Source organism: Vicia villosa, linkage group LG1 (assembly GCF_029867415.1).
Source record: "Vicia villosa cultivar HV-30 ecotype Madison, WI linkage group LG1, Vvil1.0, whole genome shotgun sequence".
NCBI lineage: Eukaryota > Viridiplantae > Streptophyta > Magnoliopsida > Fabales > Fabaceae > Vicia > Vicia villosa.
The window spans coordinates 53,425,756-53,442,628 of record NC_081180.1 but is presented as its reverse complement, the minus strand read 5'-3'; the positions used below and the strand labels follow the sequence as shown (position 1 = coordinate 53,442,628).

Genomic DNA, 16,873 nt, shown 5'->3' with positions numbered 1-16,873 from the left:
AATATGAGAATTTTTTTTTAAAATAACCATGTATTAAAAAAAATTACGCAAATAACCATGTTTCGAAAAAAAATTACGCAAATAAGCAGATTTCTGAAATCCTTAACACCAAGGCGCCATCTCATATGGCTTATTCCCTTTTTTTTAGTCCTAGGCGCCATCTGACATGACACACTCAGTCCCAATAAGCCATGTCAAATGGCGCCTCCCTTCAACTTTTACGAGAAGGAGCCATCTCATATGGCGCCTCCTTGTATATTTTTGTTCAATTTTCCATTTGAAAATGCACCAAGGCGCCATCTGAGATGGCTTATTGCAGAAAAGTTGTACATAGGAGTCATCCCAAATGGCGCCTCCCTTCATCTGATACAATGGTGACGCCATCTCACATGGCGTCTTGGTGTCAATGTTTTCTGAAACTTGGTTATTTGCGTAATTTTTTCCGAAGTATGGTTATTTACGTAATTTTTTTCTAATACATGGTTATTTTAAAAAAAATTCTAAATATGAGGAACCAAAATTTTAAAAAAATAATTAAAGTTGCAAATAAAAAATAAGATATTTTCATTGAGTAAAAGATTTATATTTTTTAAAAATATAAGGCGTGTGTGTTAACCTTACACTTAGACCGACCTTCTTTTTTTTTTCCTTATCTACAGGAAATAAACAAGTAGCACTAAACAAAGAAAAACTAAACTTTAAAAAAACAAGTTTTCATAGCGTCGGCTAGCAATGACACATAAAGCAGTTATTAAACTTGATTTTTGAAAAGCCCTACATAGAATAATGGATTTCGTCTTGTTAGGTTACTTATAAGTCTGGTTACACTCCATCCTCAATTAACTTCAAGAGCAATTTGCTATCAGATTTATAAATAACCAGATGAAATCCATTATTCTAAGTAGGGTTTAAAAAAAATTCAAAAATCAAACCGTTGAACTAAATTGAACTGAAGTTAAAATAATTGAACCGTTATATTTAGTTAGTGAACCAAACCATTATGTTCAAACAATTCTAGAACCGAACCATAATTGAAATCGAACCGAACTAAAACTAAACTCGAAGCAAAAATAAAAAATGCTTAAAACAAGTTTAAAAAATTGGAAAGAGTATATCAAACCAATAATTTTAATTCAGTTCGGGTAAATTTTTACTATGATTTGGTTTGATTCGGTTTAGCTTTTTTCACGAACTATACCATGAACAACCCTAATTCTAAGCGGCCATAAAGAATTGCTTAAGATTCAACATTCATATTTTGTTATAGCACTACAACTTCCAAGGGTAACATTAAAATGTGTGTTAATAACATTGAGAATCTTCCAATCAACCCATTCAAAATTACTTGAAGTTCAGCATTCATACTTGTTGTAGCATCACAACTTCTAACGGTAGTACTAAAATGCGTGTTAATAAGTTTAAAAATCTTCCAATCAACCTATTCAAAAAAATTTTAAGTTCAGCATTCATATTTGTTGTAGCACCACAACTTCCAACTGTAACATTAAAATATGTATTAATAAGATTGAGGCCATTTATACTAATTTTACTATCAAAATAAATTTGTTATCAATTAAACCATACACTAATATAATTCACATAAAATGCCTCATATTAGTTCAGTTAAAATCGATAATCAAACATCATTGTTGATAAATTACAAACCATAATACAAATAATATTAAAATACAAGTAAAACTGAACTACTAAATATATCTGACTCCCCAATTCCTTCTCTGCTCCTGTACTGCAATGTGGTACATGCCTTAGATGGAATGACCTCTATAGTGGCCCTCACAGGAGTGGCTTCCGAAAAATCTCCCCTCTCTATCTCTATACCCATTCACGCAATAACCATAACACACTGACATGCAGGTAACACATTAACTATATGATTTTCCCTAGCCTGCTCTTCATCTAATGTCTCTTGATGAGCTGGCTAAGGTGGATCTCCCTAAGCATCTGGTATCATATAAGGATGTGACAGTCTGAAATATCATTGGATGAGGCCAAAAGTACTACTCCATGGTTCAGGAGATGGCATACTTCATATTTCCTTTGGTACCAGATAATTATAGAAATCATGAAACATCACATCAACACTCTACAAACGACATCAGGAGGAGAAAACACATAGGAGTCTCTTGGAATACCTTGTTGAAACCCGAATTGGCACACACACAGGATCATGGTGAATCCTCTGAATGACTTGGTCGCCTAATTCCTTTTAAGTAGGACGAATACACAAGCACATGGTGAATCCTCAGATGAAATATTAATACTAGAGGATCCACATATGACCAACCTGAGATGCATGGAAAGTAGTGGAAGATTCATGCTTGAAAATGATACATATGAAATATTAGTAATGGCGTAGCCAAGTGTTATGAAATATTAGTAATAATAAAGTTGCAGATATATTACCGTAATCAACGTGTAACATGTTGTCATATGTAGTATTCTAAAGACAAGCTTCATCTAAGTTCAAGTATATGTAAACAACACAAGTGCCCCCTAATTGTAGTCAAGAATCCTCTCGAAGTCATTGAAGTATCTAAGGTAAACCATATTGACATAATAAGCAGGCATTTTTTTCCTCAAATGTGGACGTGCATCCAAATTTATGAGATATGACCTCAATGCACAAGCTCTGTGATGTAAAACATGTGCATCCTCACCATCAGCCTCCACTTCTGCAACCAGGTGATTTCTATACAATTCCTTTAGAAATGCAAATATATCATGACACCTTTTAGTGACACCCATCTCTTTTTGGGCATCACTTGAGCCAGATACCAGCATAAATCTTGCAACCCAAATACCTGCATGATATCATGAAACCATTGCTCCTCATGCTGCTACAACTTCATAATCTTCCTACAGTTGTTAATGCATTTTAAAGAATCATTGTACTATAAAAAAATACACCATTGTCAGAAAGTTTAAATATTATAACACATATATTTCAAATAATAAATACAAGTTTATTTTACCTCTCCATTAGATACGTGCGTAGCAACATGATTTGCATATAATGAAAATAATGAAGTGTCATTGAGACCTTATCCAAAAACCTCAGGTACGACATCATGAACGACAACATCAACGACAGACTAATCAAAATAGACTTGGGGGTTGCAGCAGTTGACACGTGCCTCCGGGAAGACAAAGACGGAGACACCTGAACTCCAGAAGTGGGCGGTTCTGCATCAAATGAACTAGCATCAATCGGTAGTCACGATGGTATAACTCTCTCCCTGCAAACAGATGCATGTTGGGACACTTTACCATGCCTAAGTCGATATTGGTTGTAATCCATTTTACCTATAAATAAACCAAATGACATGCAAAATCAAACAATGTAGACAAAGCAAACAAAATTAAACCTATATGAGAGACATGAAAAATCAAATAACGTAGACAAAATACGAAAGCTGACTTCCTTAACTTAAGAAAATCAAATTAGAAAAAAATACAAAAGTCCACTAATGTATTTTCTTCAAACACATAAATCCAACATTGCCCCATGCTTTAAACATAAAAAAATTGTCAATGCATGATTCAATAAACTACGTATTAGAAGTGTAACTAAAACATAGTGTACCTTAAACGACCTATTTAGTAATTCATGCATCAAGGAATAAAAAAGGAGGAAAATTAAACGACCGAATGTGAGAATTGGAAACTTTTGGATCGAATGACCTTGAGTAGTAATTGATAAAGCTCTTGGATTAGGCACAATGTAGTAGATAGTTTGGGAAAGGTTAAAAATGGTAGATTTGTGTTTCTCACAGACAACTTTTTTGTTTTAGAATAAGCTCAGCTGAAAATGACGAAGGAAAAAGATCTGACGCGATAATATCATTCAAAATGCCTCAAGAGATATGCTTCCGTAAATTTTACGGATACATTTCTATATTAATTCATAGCAAAATAAAAGTGGCTCGCTTACAAAGTGTTGTGGTGGTATAAAAGTGGCTCGCTTACAAAGTGTTGTGGTGGTGTGGATTTTTAATGCGTCCGAAAGTAGAACATCTTTGTATTTAAGAGACATTTTTTATTTTTTTACTAGGGTGCATGAGCAGCAATAAATGTGCAATAAGCAATCCCCTTTCTATTTGTAGTTTGTTCAGAATCAATGGGCTTCTTACAGGCCCGTTACACAAACCCTATATATAGCCTCTTCATTTTCTTTTCATACTCATTTCGCGTTTCAAGCATTAAGCATTAAAAACAAAGTTGAGTAGAAAGTAAAAAGAAAAGAATCGCACAATGGCTACTGCTTCTTCAAAAAGATGGCTTCCTCTCGAAGCTAACCCTGATGTCATGAACCAGGTATCATCCTTCATTTCAATCACTCTTTATTATTTCTTCTTACAATGTTTGAATTGTAGTACTGAATTGAATACATACCCTTAGATTTTTTATTTTTATTTTTTGCAAAAAGATTCATTCTTAATTATTTGATTTTTCTGTTGATATATGAAATTGAAGTTAGTTAGTAGCGTGCATGATTAAACCCTATAAATGTTTTCGGTGAATTGCAGTTCCTTTCTGGTCTTGGTCTTCCAGAGGATCAAGCTGGGTGCTATGATGTTTATGGATTGGATGAAGAGCTTTTGGAAATGGTTCCGAAACCAGTTCTTGCTGTGCTTTTTCTTTACCCTCTCACCGCCAAGGTTAATTTTTATGCATAGACAGCGTTTGATTGAATGCATCTTTAGATAATTTCACCGTTTTTATCTTTTTGCTTTTCTGACTTTGCAAGAGTTTTTATCTCTTATCAGTCTGAAGAAGAGAGGTTGCAACAGAATAAAGAAAAAAAGGTAAGTGCACATATCTAATTATATGATCTTTTAATCTATTTGTTTTATTCTTTTATTGAACAACGTATATTCTAAGAAGCATGAACACCGGAAACACGACACCGACACTAGTAATAACTTGAAAAAAATGAATAAATTAAATGTAATCATGGTGTCACATTTGGACACGCCCCAACACACATTTTTCGGAGGTGTCGGTCGGTGCTACCTAGTATGAAATTTGAATTTTGGGTAACATATAAATATGTCATTTATGAGTGGGATTTTAATGTGTTGTTCTGGTGTAGGAATATAACAAGAAAGTGTATTTTATGAATCAAACTGTGGGTAATGCTTGTGGTACAATAGGGCTTCTTCATGCTCTTGGAAACATAACTTCTGAAATCAAGTTCGGTAAGTTTTTCAACAATTTAATTACCTTTAGTTTTTTTGGGTGCATCAACGATTAAATATCATTTGGTATGTGTTGCTTTTGTTGTTGTTATTAGTTGAGGAGTCGTTCTTTGATAAGTTCTTCAAATCTACTGCAAACTTGGACCCAATGCAGGTTACTTCTTCTTACCCAAACCTCATCTCTTTCTTTCTTTCTTTCTTTCTTTCTCATATTTAACAAATGGAAGAAATTGAGATTTTTTGTCGGCTAAGTATAATGCTCATTTTGTATTTTCTATCTTTTGTATCTTCAGCGTGCTTTGTTTCTTGAGAATGACTCAGAGATGGAGGTGGCTCATTCTGTAGCAGCTACTGCTGGTGATACAGAGGTATCTTGTAAATTAAACTTAAATTTTACGGCAACGGTAAATTGGATTGGATTGGATTGGAGTGTTCCACCATGTTATCTTGAAAACTATGATCATATGCATTTGAAAATATCTTGTTCTTAGTGTTACTTGCTTATTGTTTTTGTTATTCCTTGTTTATTGTTCTTGTTTTTGTTTTTGGTATTCCAACTGATTTCTATATTCCACTGTGAGATTATGTATTCTCCTCACTTTGGGTTATCCTGACCTGAGATAGGAGGAATGGATCAATAAAAATGTTCTTCTTTTGTAATTTCTACATTCTGGGCGTTGATACTCATAAATTTGTTTTTATCCTGCAAGAGAAAAATTAATAACAATTTTGCTTATTTCCATTTTATGTTCTTGTGTATAAACAATTTTTGTTTGAAATGTTTGTACTGCAGGCATCAGATAATGTGGATACTCATTTCATCTGCTTTGCTTGTGTGGACGGTAATTTCTTTTGTACTTAATTAGCATTTCCTTCACTATGGTGTTTGTAAATAGAATTAAACAATATATCAAGATGCAACTACGACAACAACAAAGTAAGAAACAAAGATATCTAAATCATATGAGCCAGCTGAAGCCTACATCAAAACAGAATTTCCAAAACCAATTTTGAACCCTTCTCCTCTCTTCTGCAGTATAAAGCCTATATATATATCGGATTAATTTCTTTGAAACCTTGTTGTATGCAGGTGAACTTTATGAGCTTGATGGAAGAAAGTCAGCACCGATATCACACGGTCCGTCCTCACCAAGTACTTTGTTGAAGGTAAATATCTTACAATGTTAAGGCTTTAATTGTATTGTTCCTGAAAAGACATGTATTTGGCAGAAGGATATAATTTGATTTGATCTGCTTATAGAGAAAAAAGATTCCATGATAATATTGTTGTCAAGTAGTTCTTTCGGGTTTTGCATTAAAATGATGCAAAGAAACAATATTCAATGGGGCACAATTATGTAGGAAAGTAATTGTTTCTGATTAAAATATATATTTACTTCAGGATGCTGCTAAAGCCATTCAGAGCATGATTCAGAAGAATCCAGATTCTCTCAACTTCAATGTCATTGCAATATCAAAGAAAGAGTGATGGATATTAAGGCAATCTCACTTTGTGTTTTTTAGGGTTAATTTTGATTGTCAAGTAACTTCTTGAAGGTATCTGTAGTATCTCCAGGCACTCATGCAGCTCTTTATTCACTTTATATGTGTGCATGGTTAGGCTTTTAGTTACATTCAGAGATCTTGTAAACTTTTGAGCCTCTTCAATTCAAACGTCTTCTAACAGCTTGCCGCTTTTTGATTTGTTGTATCATCAGGTGAATGATGACGACAGTGATAGTGATGACGATGACAATGTTGTTAATATGGATATGGTGAAACAGAGAAACTAAAAGGCTCGTCGATTGAAAGATAAGTTTTTTGGGATAGTGTATAGCAGAAAGAGAGAGAATTATTGAGGATGAAGATTGTGACATTTTCGGGTTTCAGTTTCAACTAGAACAAAGGATGATGATTGATGATGATTGATCCGTGTGTGATTGTCGCTATTGTGAAACCTTCTTCTGATGACATTAGTTTGGACTCACATTCATGGATTCATGGATCTCTATGCTTTCATTCTATTAGAACCCGATTGTTTTGTTTATGCATCAAGAGGATACAATTATTACCGACAAATCATAGCATTTTTATATTAATGATTTTTTTACAACAAAGCTTTGTAAAAATGCTATGATTTACCTGGAAGAATGGTATCTCTCTTGATGCGTAAACAGAAAAAATGGATTCCGATAGAATAAAAACATAGAGATCCATGAATGTGAGTCCGAACTAATCTTATCAGAAGAAGGCTTCACAATAGCCACAATTACCCACGGACCAATCATCCTCCTTTGTTCTGGTTGAAATTGAAACCCGAAATGTTACGATCTTCATTTTCAATAATTCCTTCTCTTTCTGCTATACACGGTCCAAAAACACTTATCATTCAATCGACGGGCTTTTCCTATTTCTCGGTTTCACAATCTCCATAACAACAATATTGTCATCGCTACTATTGCTGTCACCATCATTCACTTTCTTCTTTTGTAGTTTCTTTACCCAATCCCTCACAATTGAAGAAATATTTTTAATCTTGAAAAAAAATGATATACATGCCTTTTATAAGTAAAAGTCAATATTTTCATATTTATTTAAAAAAATTTAAATTTGTGTTTTTTTAAAATATGTTGTATGAGTATATGTAAAAATAATTTTAATTGATTGTTGATTATAAAAAAAATGAGAAAGAAATCAAATTAAATACAAATGCATTTATTTTTACTTTGGAAAAAAATGCATATTTAGAATAAAGTGCTTTAATGAAATTAAATTGATTTTTTTTCTTATTATTTGGAACAAGAACCTTTTTTAAAAGGTCTGGATTGAATATTCCATACAAAGTTATAATTTTTAAAACATCCCATTTGAATATTTATGTTGAAAATTTTGAAAAATATCCAATTTGAATATTTAAATTAACTTAAGATTGAGACATGTGGAATGCAAATTAAGGTTTTGTTTTACAAGTTATATTTATTTTGAGCTTATAAGCTTAGGATAATAAAGATCTTTTTAATAACAATTTTTTTTATCACTAGTTTATAGCTTATTTTTCAGACGCTATTTTAAATTTATCATTTCTTCTATTAATACTTTTGTAAATTATAATTATTTTAAATGTATATTTAACTATTAATTAAGAAATGTCTTTTTATGTTATTTTACATTTATCATTTAATTAAACTGTTAATTTTATCAAAAACTTCAATTAGTTTATCAGCTATCAATTATAAGCTATAAGTTAAAATAAAACACTTTATTAAAATAAAATTGATTTTTTTTTACTTATTATGATTTAGAACAAGATTGTTTTGCAAAAGGTCTGGATTGAATATTTCATCCGAAATTATAATTTTTAAAACATCCCGTTTGAATATCTAAATTTTGAAAACAAATATTCTGTTAGTTTAGTAGATAAAACATTGTAATTAAGATAATAAAATAATTAAGATAATAAGATAAAAATTACAAAAAAGGTTAATAAACATTTACTCTTTATTATATGGGACGAACTTCAAAAACAATTCTGGAAACAATTCTGTTAAATAAAATAATTGAAAAGAGATGTGTTTTTTTTACATAGGAGAGCCTATTGAATAAATTCATCTAATAATAGTAATTGATGCATTCATTTAGATTGAACTGATCTTAGCGGGCCTTTGACGAACTCAAGATGAAACTTATGTGAAAATTATATTTAAATAAAAAACTAAAGAAAATAATAATGAGTTAAAATAATTTTTAAATCACTCTTCTAATAAATGATAAAAAAACAAGCTGCAAATTTTCTAGGATTCTTTATCTCCCTCACCATATAAACGTCCTTTTAACATCACCCCATCTCTACATTCTAGAAGCCGCCTCATTGCACATGTCCTTTTAACATAGAGAAACACAAATTAAAAAACTAGTCAACAGTTAACACATACTAACATTTAGCCACATAGGGGATGAATCTCATAAGAGGCTGCCTTTAGCAAAAACCCTCGTGTGCATCATATAAAATTTGATTCTTCATTCTCAATTCTCAATATATAGTTTAAAATTTCTCTTTAGAGACTAAGTGTAGTGTGAGTGAACGTTTTACCAACTACGTTCAAATTATTATTATTGAAAAAGCCATAAGGAATTTGTTGTTACTTATCTTTTTTTATTATATCTTTTATGCTCGAAAATGTTCCTTGCACATTACATCTAAAAATTTATGGGGGAAATTGCTAAAAGTCAAGGTCAAAGTTTGAAAGTGTTTGGTTTAGGATAAGATACTTCAGGTTTTCCATACTGTTGTAAGATCCCACGTGTGGTGTCTTTTGGTTGTCGACGCTATCTCGTTAATTTTTAACTTGGAGAATTTCTTATGCTTACACAAGCTTTAGACATGTTTTGGAGTTTTCTTTTATGAAAAAAAAAAATCCTTCAGAAAAATATAATAATATGAAAAAATGGAGGTAGTAAACGTCTAAGGAAGTAACACCAGTGACATGGCATTAGAGAAAAAAATCAACAAAAAAAAAATTTAATTGACTTAAATATAGTTTTGGTGCTCTATTTTAATGGTTTTTAACTTTTAATCATCACATTTTCAATTAAAAGTAGTGCATTGAGAGTGTAAAATAGTTTTCTATTATCATCTAATAAAAAGATATCAATTTGTCATGTCATTAAATTTCTTTTTAAATAAAGAAATAGTTTAATGAGATGCATGGTGGTGATTGACTGACAGTATATAAAATAGTGTACCACCCATTTTCTCTTTTAAAAATTAATTTTTTAATCTCAAAACTTTAAGTTCTTAAAGATTTTGTTGGTTTCCTTCAATTTTCCACAGCTAGCCTCCTAATTAGTAATTAAGGAGGTAATATTGATACAGTGGAGCCAAGTCAACTATATTTAATTTTTTAATTTTAAAATATTTATTTTCAATCTGTAAATTAGTAAAAACCTTTTATATTCCAATTTAAACATTACCAAATTATTATTTTTTTAAAAAAAATCTAACTACTAATAATTAAAATAATACAACGTACATTCACCTTCACCATATACAAAAATATCATTTGTATTCAAAAAATTCATAAACGCATCATTCATCATCTTCAACCTAGAAAATTCATAAACTGATCATCCAATCCATAAAACAAAATTCACAAACTTCCAACAACCTCAAACCTCATCTAAGGCTACAACATTTCTAAATCAATTACTTAATTCCGGTGTCGATTCAGAGTTTGTTTATGGATTCTTTAATTGGTCTTTAAAAGAGTTCAATTTTTCATATGATCTTGAACCAACTGGTGAAGTTTTACATTTTTGGCAAATTCAAAAAAGTACTCTAATGTTAGGTCTTTTTTAAATACCTTGGTTACAAATAGGAAACATATGGGTTTTTTTATTTTTCACTCCCTTTTGTTAGACGGTGGTCGATCCGTTGCTATTATTCAGATAATCGATATGTTGGTATGAACATATGTTAGAAATTTGGAGTTGCATTCTGCTTATAAAGGGTTTAAGCGAGCTCAAAATTATGGATATAAATTACTACTGACTTTGTGTAATCCGTCGTTGAGTGCTTTGGTGATGGAAAATAAAATTTCTAATGTGGAAAATGTGTATAAGGAGATGATAAAGAGAAGAATTTAACCAAATTTGAACACGTTTAACATTTTTCGTCAATGGTCTTTGTAAATCTAGTAAATTTTTGTGAATGAAAGTGTGAGAATCATCAAATGCTCGTTGTTTTGTGTTTGTGAGTTTGGATTGTTATTGAATTTTTTGGATTGATATTAAGGTTGTTAGAGGTTTTGTAAGTTTTATTTTATGGGTTTTTGGAAGATTCTATGGATTGGAGATAATAACGAATCAGTTTATGAATTTTCTAGGTGGGTTGGAGAAGATGATAAATGATTTAATGAATTTTCTGGGTTTTGATGATAATTTTGTTTGTGGTGATGATGAATATAATTTTATTTATTTAATTATTAATTGTTTTTACAAATTTAAAAAATACAATTTCAAATTAAGAAATTAAATAAATCTGACTTGGTTTCACTATACCAATGTCATGTATTAATGAGGAGGTTAGATGTGCAAAATTGGAGGGAGACCAGCACAATCTCAGGGGATGTAAAGTTCAGGGATTAAAAAGTTGGTTTTTAAAATTGAGGGACTAAAAATTAAAAATCATCAAATTAGGAGATCAAAAGTGCATTTAAGCCAATTTAATTTTACAAAACATCATCTTCTTCCTCCATTCATCCCCTACCTCTATTTTTTCTCACCTTCAAACTCCATCTCCAACCTCCATTTATTTCACCTTCATCTTATGCACTGCAAACTCCATTTCAAAAAGCAACTACCTTTTCCCACTATTCCCTATCTCATTCTTCAAAGAATGTTTATGTTTCTCTTCTCACCAACCACATCATCCATGGAGCTCCATAAGCATACTCAATGATTCTATGTCAATTTCTGATCAAACTCATTTCAAAGATCATGATATTGTTCAAAGAAAATTTTTGGATTTGTATAAAGGTTGGCGATGAAGATATGAACACAAATCCAGAATTCTAGCTTAAATAGTCTTTGTGTCCCTGTAAATTTACGTGATTTTGGTTTTAGTCCCTAATTTTTTTTTGCTTTAGTCCTTAATTCTAGAGCTTTTCCAACCATACTTGTCTTTTCTCCACATAAATATTTGAAAATTTCCACATAAAAACTTTCATTTATCTCATCTCCAACCTTCATTTTATCACTCACGACATCATTCATTGTTTTTAACTGGTCCAAGTATTGTTTTTCATTGCATTCTCACTTTAATCTTCATTTCCAAACCATATAATGTATGTCTCCTCTTCTAAATCTTTTTCCTCTGTTTTACCTCTAAAACAATGAGTGATGTGTTGTTGTGAATGTGCTAAAGCAAATCTTGTGGGTGGAATTTTTCATGTTGGCCCTACTGATAGTTAGATTCATGGTTTGCTTATATTGTTCAATGGCTAAACCAATTTTTTTTCTCGCAATCCATCCAAAAGAATGATGTTTAAGAGTATGGAGCGACTGAACATATAAGTTAGGTTTAGGGTAAAACTTAGTGAAGGAATTCTTTTATAATAAAATCTAGATATTATACCCCTCAATTATTTGAGAAACCGAAAAAATATAATATTTAATAGTAATAAAATAAAATCTTAAATAATAGAAAATGCGTTTAAAGAAAATAACAACATCGAAAGAATTGAAAATATTTGTAAGAGTCTTTGACGTTTCCATAGGCGGCGTCACTATTCCATACTGAGACATAGTGTATGTTTGGATTGAGGGTAGACATAATTGATTATAGCGAAATTGAGTTTGGTATATTTGATTTTTATAAAATTTAATTTAGTAGAGTTGATTTATATTTGGATACATTTATGTAAAAATGAGTTGAACGATAAATTTCAATGTAAAAATCACTCAGATTTAATTCTTGAGGCAAAAACTACAAATTCTAACTCCAAGTAGAATCAATTCTGGAGGCAGAATAACTTTTAATTTTGATAATCCAAACACCTCAAAATTATTCAAAATCAATTCTACATCTCTAAAATTGATTTTGAGTTTTTTTAAAAGTCAATCCAAACATGTTAATAATAGATGTTAGGTTGAAGACGACCATCATAATGAAGCTTCGTGTAGCGGTTAAGGTTCCCTGGTGATTAGATGGGAGCACATGCAAAAGATTAACACTCTTATGCTCAACTCAGTATATAATTGAGGTGAAACTTTAAGGCTATGTTTGGGAGTTTGGAGGGGAGAGGAAGAGATGTCTTTGGAAAATATGAAGAATTGAGTGAAAAGAATAAAAAGATTTTGGGTAGGAGGGTTTTGGAGGGTTTGATTTTATTCAAAACACCAAAAACCTCATAAAATGGAGAACTCAAAAATTATATTGAAGAAGGGTTTTGGGGGATTTACATAAATTTTCCAAATATCTTTTAGGTTGTTATATTATTTTGAAAATTAAAAATTTTGTAATAATAATGACTCTTTTATCATTCTAAACAAAATCATATTTTCAAAAAAGTCAAATATTTTTTTATATTTTTTTAAAAATTCGTTTTCAAAAGTCTTTCTCTTTCATCTCCTTCAAACTCTCAAATATAACCTAAAAATATGAGTGAACGTGTACTTGACTTCGACTCAAAATCACACCTATATAAATCTTCGATTTGTCAAGCCTAAAATATATAAAACCGTTGATGAATATAAACCATAGAGATAAAAAGAGATGCGTGCTTTTGTACTGACATAAATCCATCGGATTATTAGTGATTGATATGTTCTAATCCTATTGAGTCGGTTTTAATAAAATGGGTCATGCTAACGAGTGCCCCAGGGGCACTCTTTAAGCATTCTAAATAAAGAAAATATTCTTTCAAAAGTTCACCATTTCAATTTTCGATGCATTAATTACGCATATTTCCAAGAAAAACTTACTTTTTAAAGCTATTAAAGAGTGCCCCTGGGGCACTTGTTAGCATTTCCCTAATAAAATATATATCATCCGTCAAAAACTAGTACTAGTACTTGTTTAAAAACTAGTTTTATATAATTATGAGTTAAAATGAATTCTAAATCACTCATCTAGCAAATGAAAACAAGCTGCAAAGTATCTAAGATTCTCTTTCTTCAATCTTCCACATCATATAAACGTCCTTTTAACATCACCCTATCTGTACATTCTAGAAGCCGCCTCATTGCACGTGTCCTTTTAACATAGAAAAACACAAAAATTAAAAAAACTAGTTAACACAGGATTTAGCCACATAGGGGATGAATCTCATAAGAGGCTGCCTTTATTAAAAACCCTCGTGTGCATCGTATAAAAATTGATTCTTAATTCTCCTTTCTCAATATATACTATAAAACTTCTCGAAGCATTTTTTTAAAGACTCAAGTGTAGTGTGTGTGAACATTTCACCTACTACGTTCAAATTATTATTATTATTGAAAAAGCCATAAGGGGATTTGTTGTTACTTACTATCTTTCTTCTTATACCTTTTTGAATATTTTTGAAAAATGTTCCTTGCACACTATATCATTGAAATTTCATAGGGGAAAAACTAGTAAGATACCCGTGCTTCCGCACGGGTAAATTTATTTAATATTGTATAAAATTTAATTAGAAATGTATTAATTTAAAATGAATTGTTTAATTATAAATGAAAAATATCATATAAATTCAATTATATTAAATAATTAGATAAATAATTAGATATAAGTTATAAGCTAAAACGCTATTTGAATTAGCGTCTGAAAAATAAGCTATAAGCTAGTAAAATAAGCTATAAGCTCGTAATGAAAAGACCGTTACCAAACAAGTCTTTTATTATTATATGAGCTTATAAGCTATAAGCTATAAGACATAAGCTCAAAAAATGGCATGCCAAACAGAGCCAAAATATATTTAAATACAAATGTAAAATGAACAATAATCATATAAATTTAATTGCATTAAATAATCATAAAAAAAATTTGAGATGGAGAAAATAAAAATAAAAATAAGGATATTATCACTCAAATAAAGACAATGATTGATTAAAATAAAATAGATATTGTGTTGATAGTGACCCGTGAGAAAACAAAACTTTTAATTTTATTAAAATAAAAAAATAGATTTTTTTTAGGAATAAATAAATAAATAGAGACAAAAATTAAAAATGAAAGTAACAAAGTGTGAAAAAAAATGCGAGAGAAATTTAAAATTTTAATTAAGATAGAGAAAGTGTGTGATGATCAATTAAAGTAAATTAAATATTGTGTTGAGAGTGACCCGTAGGTTAAATAAATATTTAATTTTATTAAAATAAAAAAATAGATTATAATTTTTGTGATAATAAGTAAATGGAGAAAAACTAAAATGAAAGTAAGAAAGTGTGGGAAAATGAAATGTGAAAGAAATTTGAAATTTGAAATAAGAGAGAGAAGATGTGTGTTGGGGAGAAAAAGTTGAATCCTAAATATTGCAATTGACATTTGGCAAAAGTCTTCATTTTCATTGGACAATAGAAAAGTGATAGGGTGATTTTGTTAATTACTATTTTGTCCAATTTGTAGTGTAATATTTTTTAGTGAGAAGGATAATTTTGTCAGTTTGGTCAATTTCTTACTAATATGTAGATATAGCTGATGACTGATGACTTATAGCTGATAAGTTGATTGAAGTGTTTGATAAAATTAGCGGTTCAACTATCTGATTAATTAAAATGACATAAAGGACATTTAATATATAATTATTTTATTTTAAATTAAAATAAATTATAGAGGGTAAAAGTGGATTTTAGTTAAAATAATAAGGGTAAAAATGGAAGAAAAAATGATAAGCTATAAGCTATAAGCTAAAACGCTATTTGAATTAGCGTCTGAAAAATAAGCTATAAGCTCGTAATGAAAAGACCGTTACCAAACAAGTCTTTTATTATTATATGAGCTTATAAGCTATAAGCTATAAGACATAAGCTCAAAAAATGGCATGCCAAACAGAGCCAAAATATATTTAAATACAAATGTAAAATGAACAATAATCATATAAATTTAATTGCATTAAATAATCATAAAAAAAATTGAGATGGAGAAAATAAAAATAAAAATAAGGATATTATCACTCAAATAAAGACAATGATTGATTAAAATAAAATAGATATTGTGTTGATAGTGACCCGTGAGAAAACAAAACTTTTAATTTTATTAAAATAAAAAAATAGATTTTTTTTAGGAATAAATAAATAAATAGAGACAAAAATTAAAAATGAAAGTAACAAAGTGTGAAAAAAAATGCGAGAGAAATTTAAAATTTTAATTAAGATAGAGAAAGTGTGTGATGATCAATTAAAGTAAATTAAATATTGTGTTGAGAGTGACCCGTAGGTTAAATAAATATTTAATTTTATTAAAATAAAAAAATAGATTATAATTTTTGTGATAATAAGTAAATGGAGAAAAACTAAAATGAAAGTAAGAAAGTGTGGGAAAATGAAATGTGAAAGAAATTTGAAATTTGAAATAAGAGAGAGAAGATGTGTGTTGGGGAGAAAAAGTTGAATCCTAAATATTGCAATTGAAATTTGGCAAAAGTCTTCATTTTCATTGGACAATAGAAAAGTGATAGGGTGATTTTGTTAATTACTATTTTGTCCAATTTGTAGTGTAATATTTTTTAGTGAGAAGGATAATTTTGTCAGTTTGGTCAATTTCTTAGTAATATGTAGATATAGCTGATGACTGATGACTTATAGCTGATAAGTTGATTGAAGTGTTTGATAAATTTAGCGGTTCAACTATCTGATTAATTAAAATGACATAAAGGACATTTAATATATAATTATTTTATTTTAAATTAAAATAAATTATAGAGGGTAAAAGTGGATTTTAGTTAAAATAATAAGGGTAAAAATGGAAGAAAAAATGATAAGCTATAAGCTATAAGCTAAAACGCTATTTGAATTAGCGTCTGAAAAATAAGCTATAAGCTAGTAAAATAAGCTATAAGCTCGTAATGAAAAGACCGTTACCAAACAAGTCTTTTATTATTATATGAGCTTATAAGCTATAAGCTATAAGACATAAGCTCAAAAAATGGCATGCCAAACAGAGCCAAAATATATTTAAA

At 29.9% G+C, this 16,873-nt stretch overlaps 1 protein-coding gene across 1 annotated transcript; it reads left to right on the top strand.

The window, feature by feature from the left end:
• Positions 1-4,208: 4,208 nt before the first annotated feature.
• Positions 4,209-6,905, top strand: LOC131638040 (ubiquitin carboxyl-terminal hydrolase 3). Its single transcript, XM_058908602.1, has 9 exons — positions 4,209-4,335; positions 4,548-4,679; positions 4,788-4,826; positions 5,114-5,219; positions 5,315-5,373; positions 5,513-5,587; positions 6,013-6,061; positions 6,310-6,386; positions 6,622-6,905. The coding sequence occupies exons 1-9, from the start codon at positions 4,273-4,275 to the stop codon at positions 6,706-6,708; spliced, it is 687 nt and encodes a 228-aa protein (XP_058764585.1). The 5' UTR covers positions 4,209-4,272; the 3' UTR covers positions 6,709-6,905.
• The last annotated feature ends 9,968 nt before the right edge of the window (positions 6,906-16,873 follow it).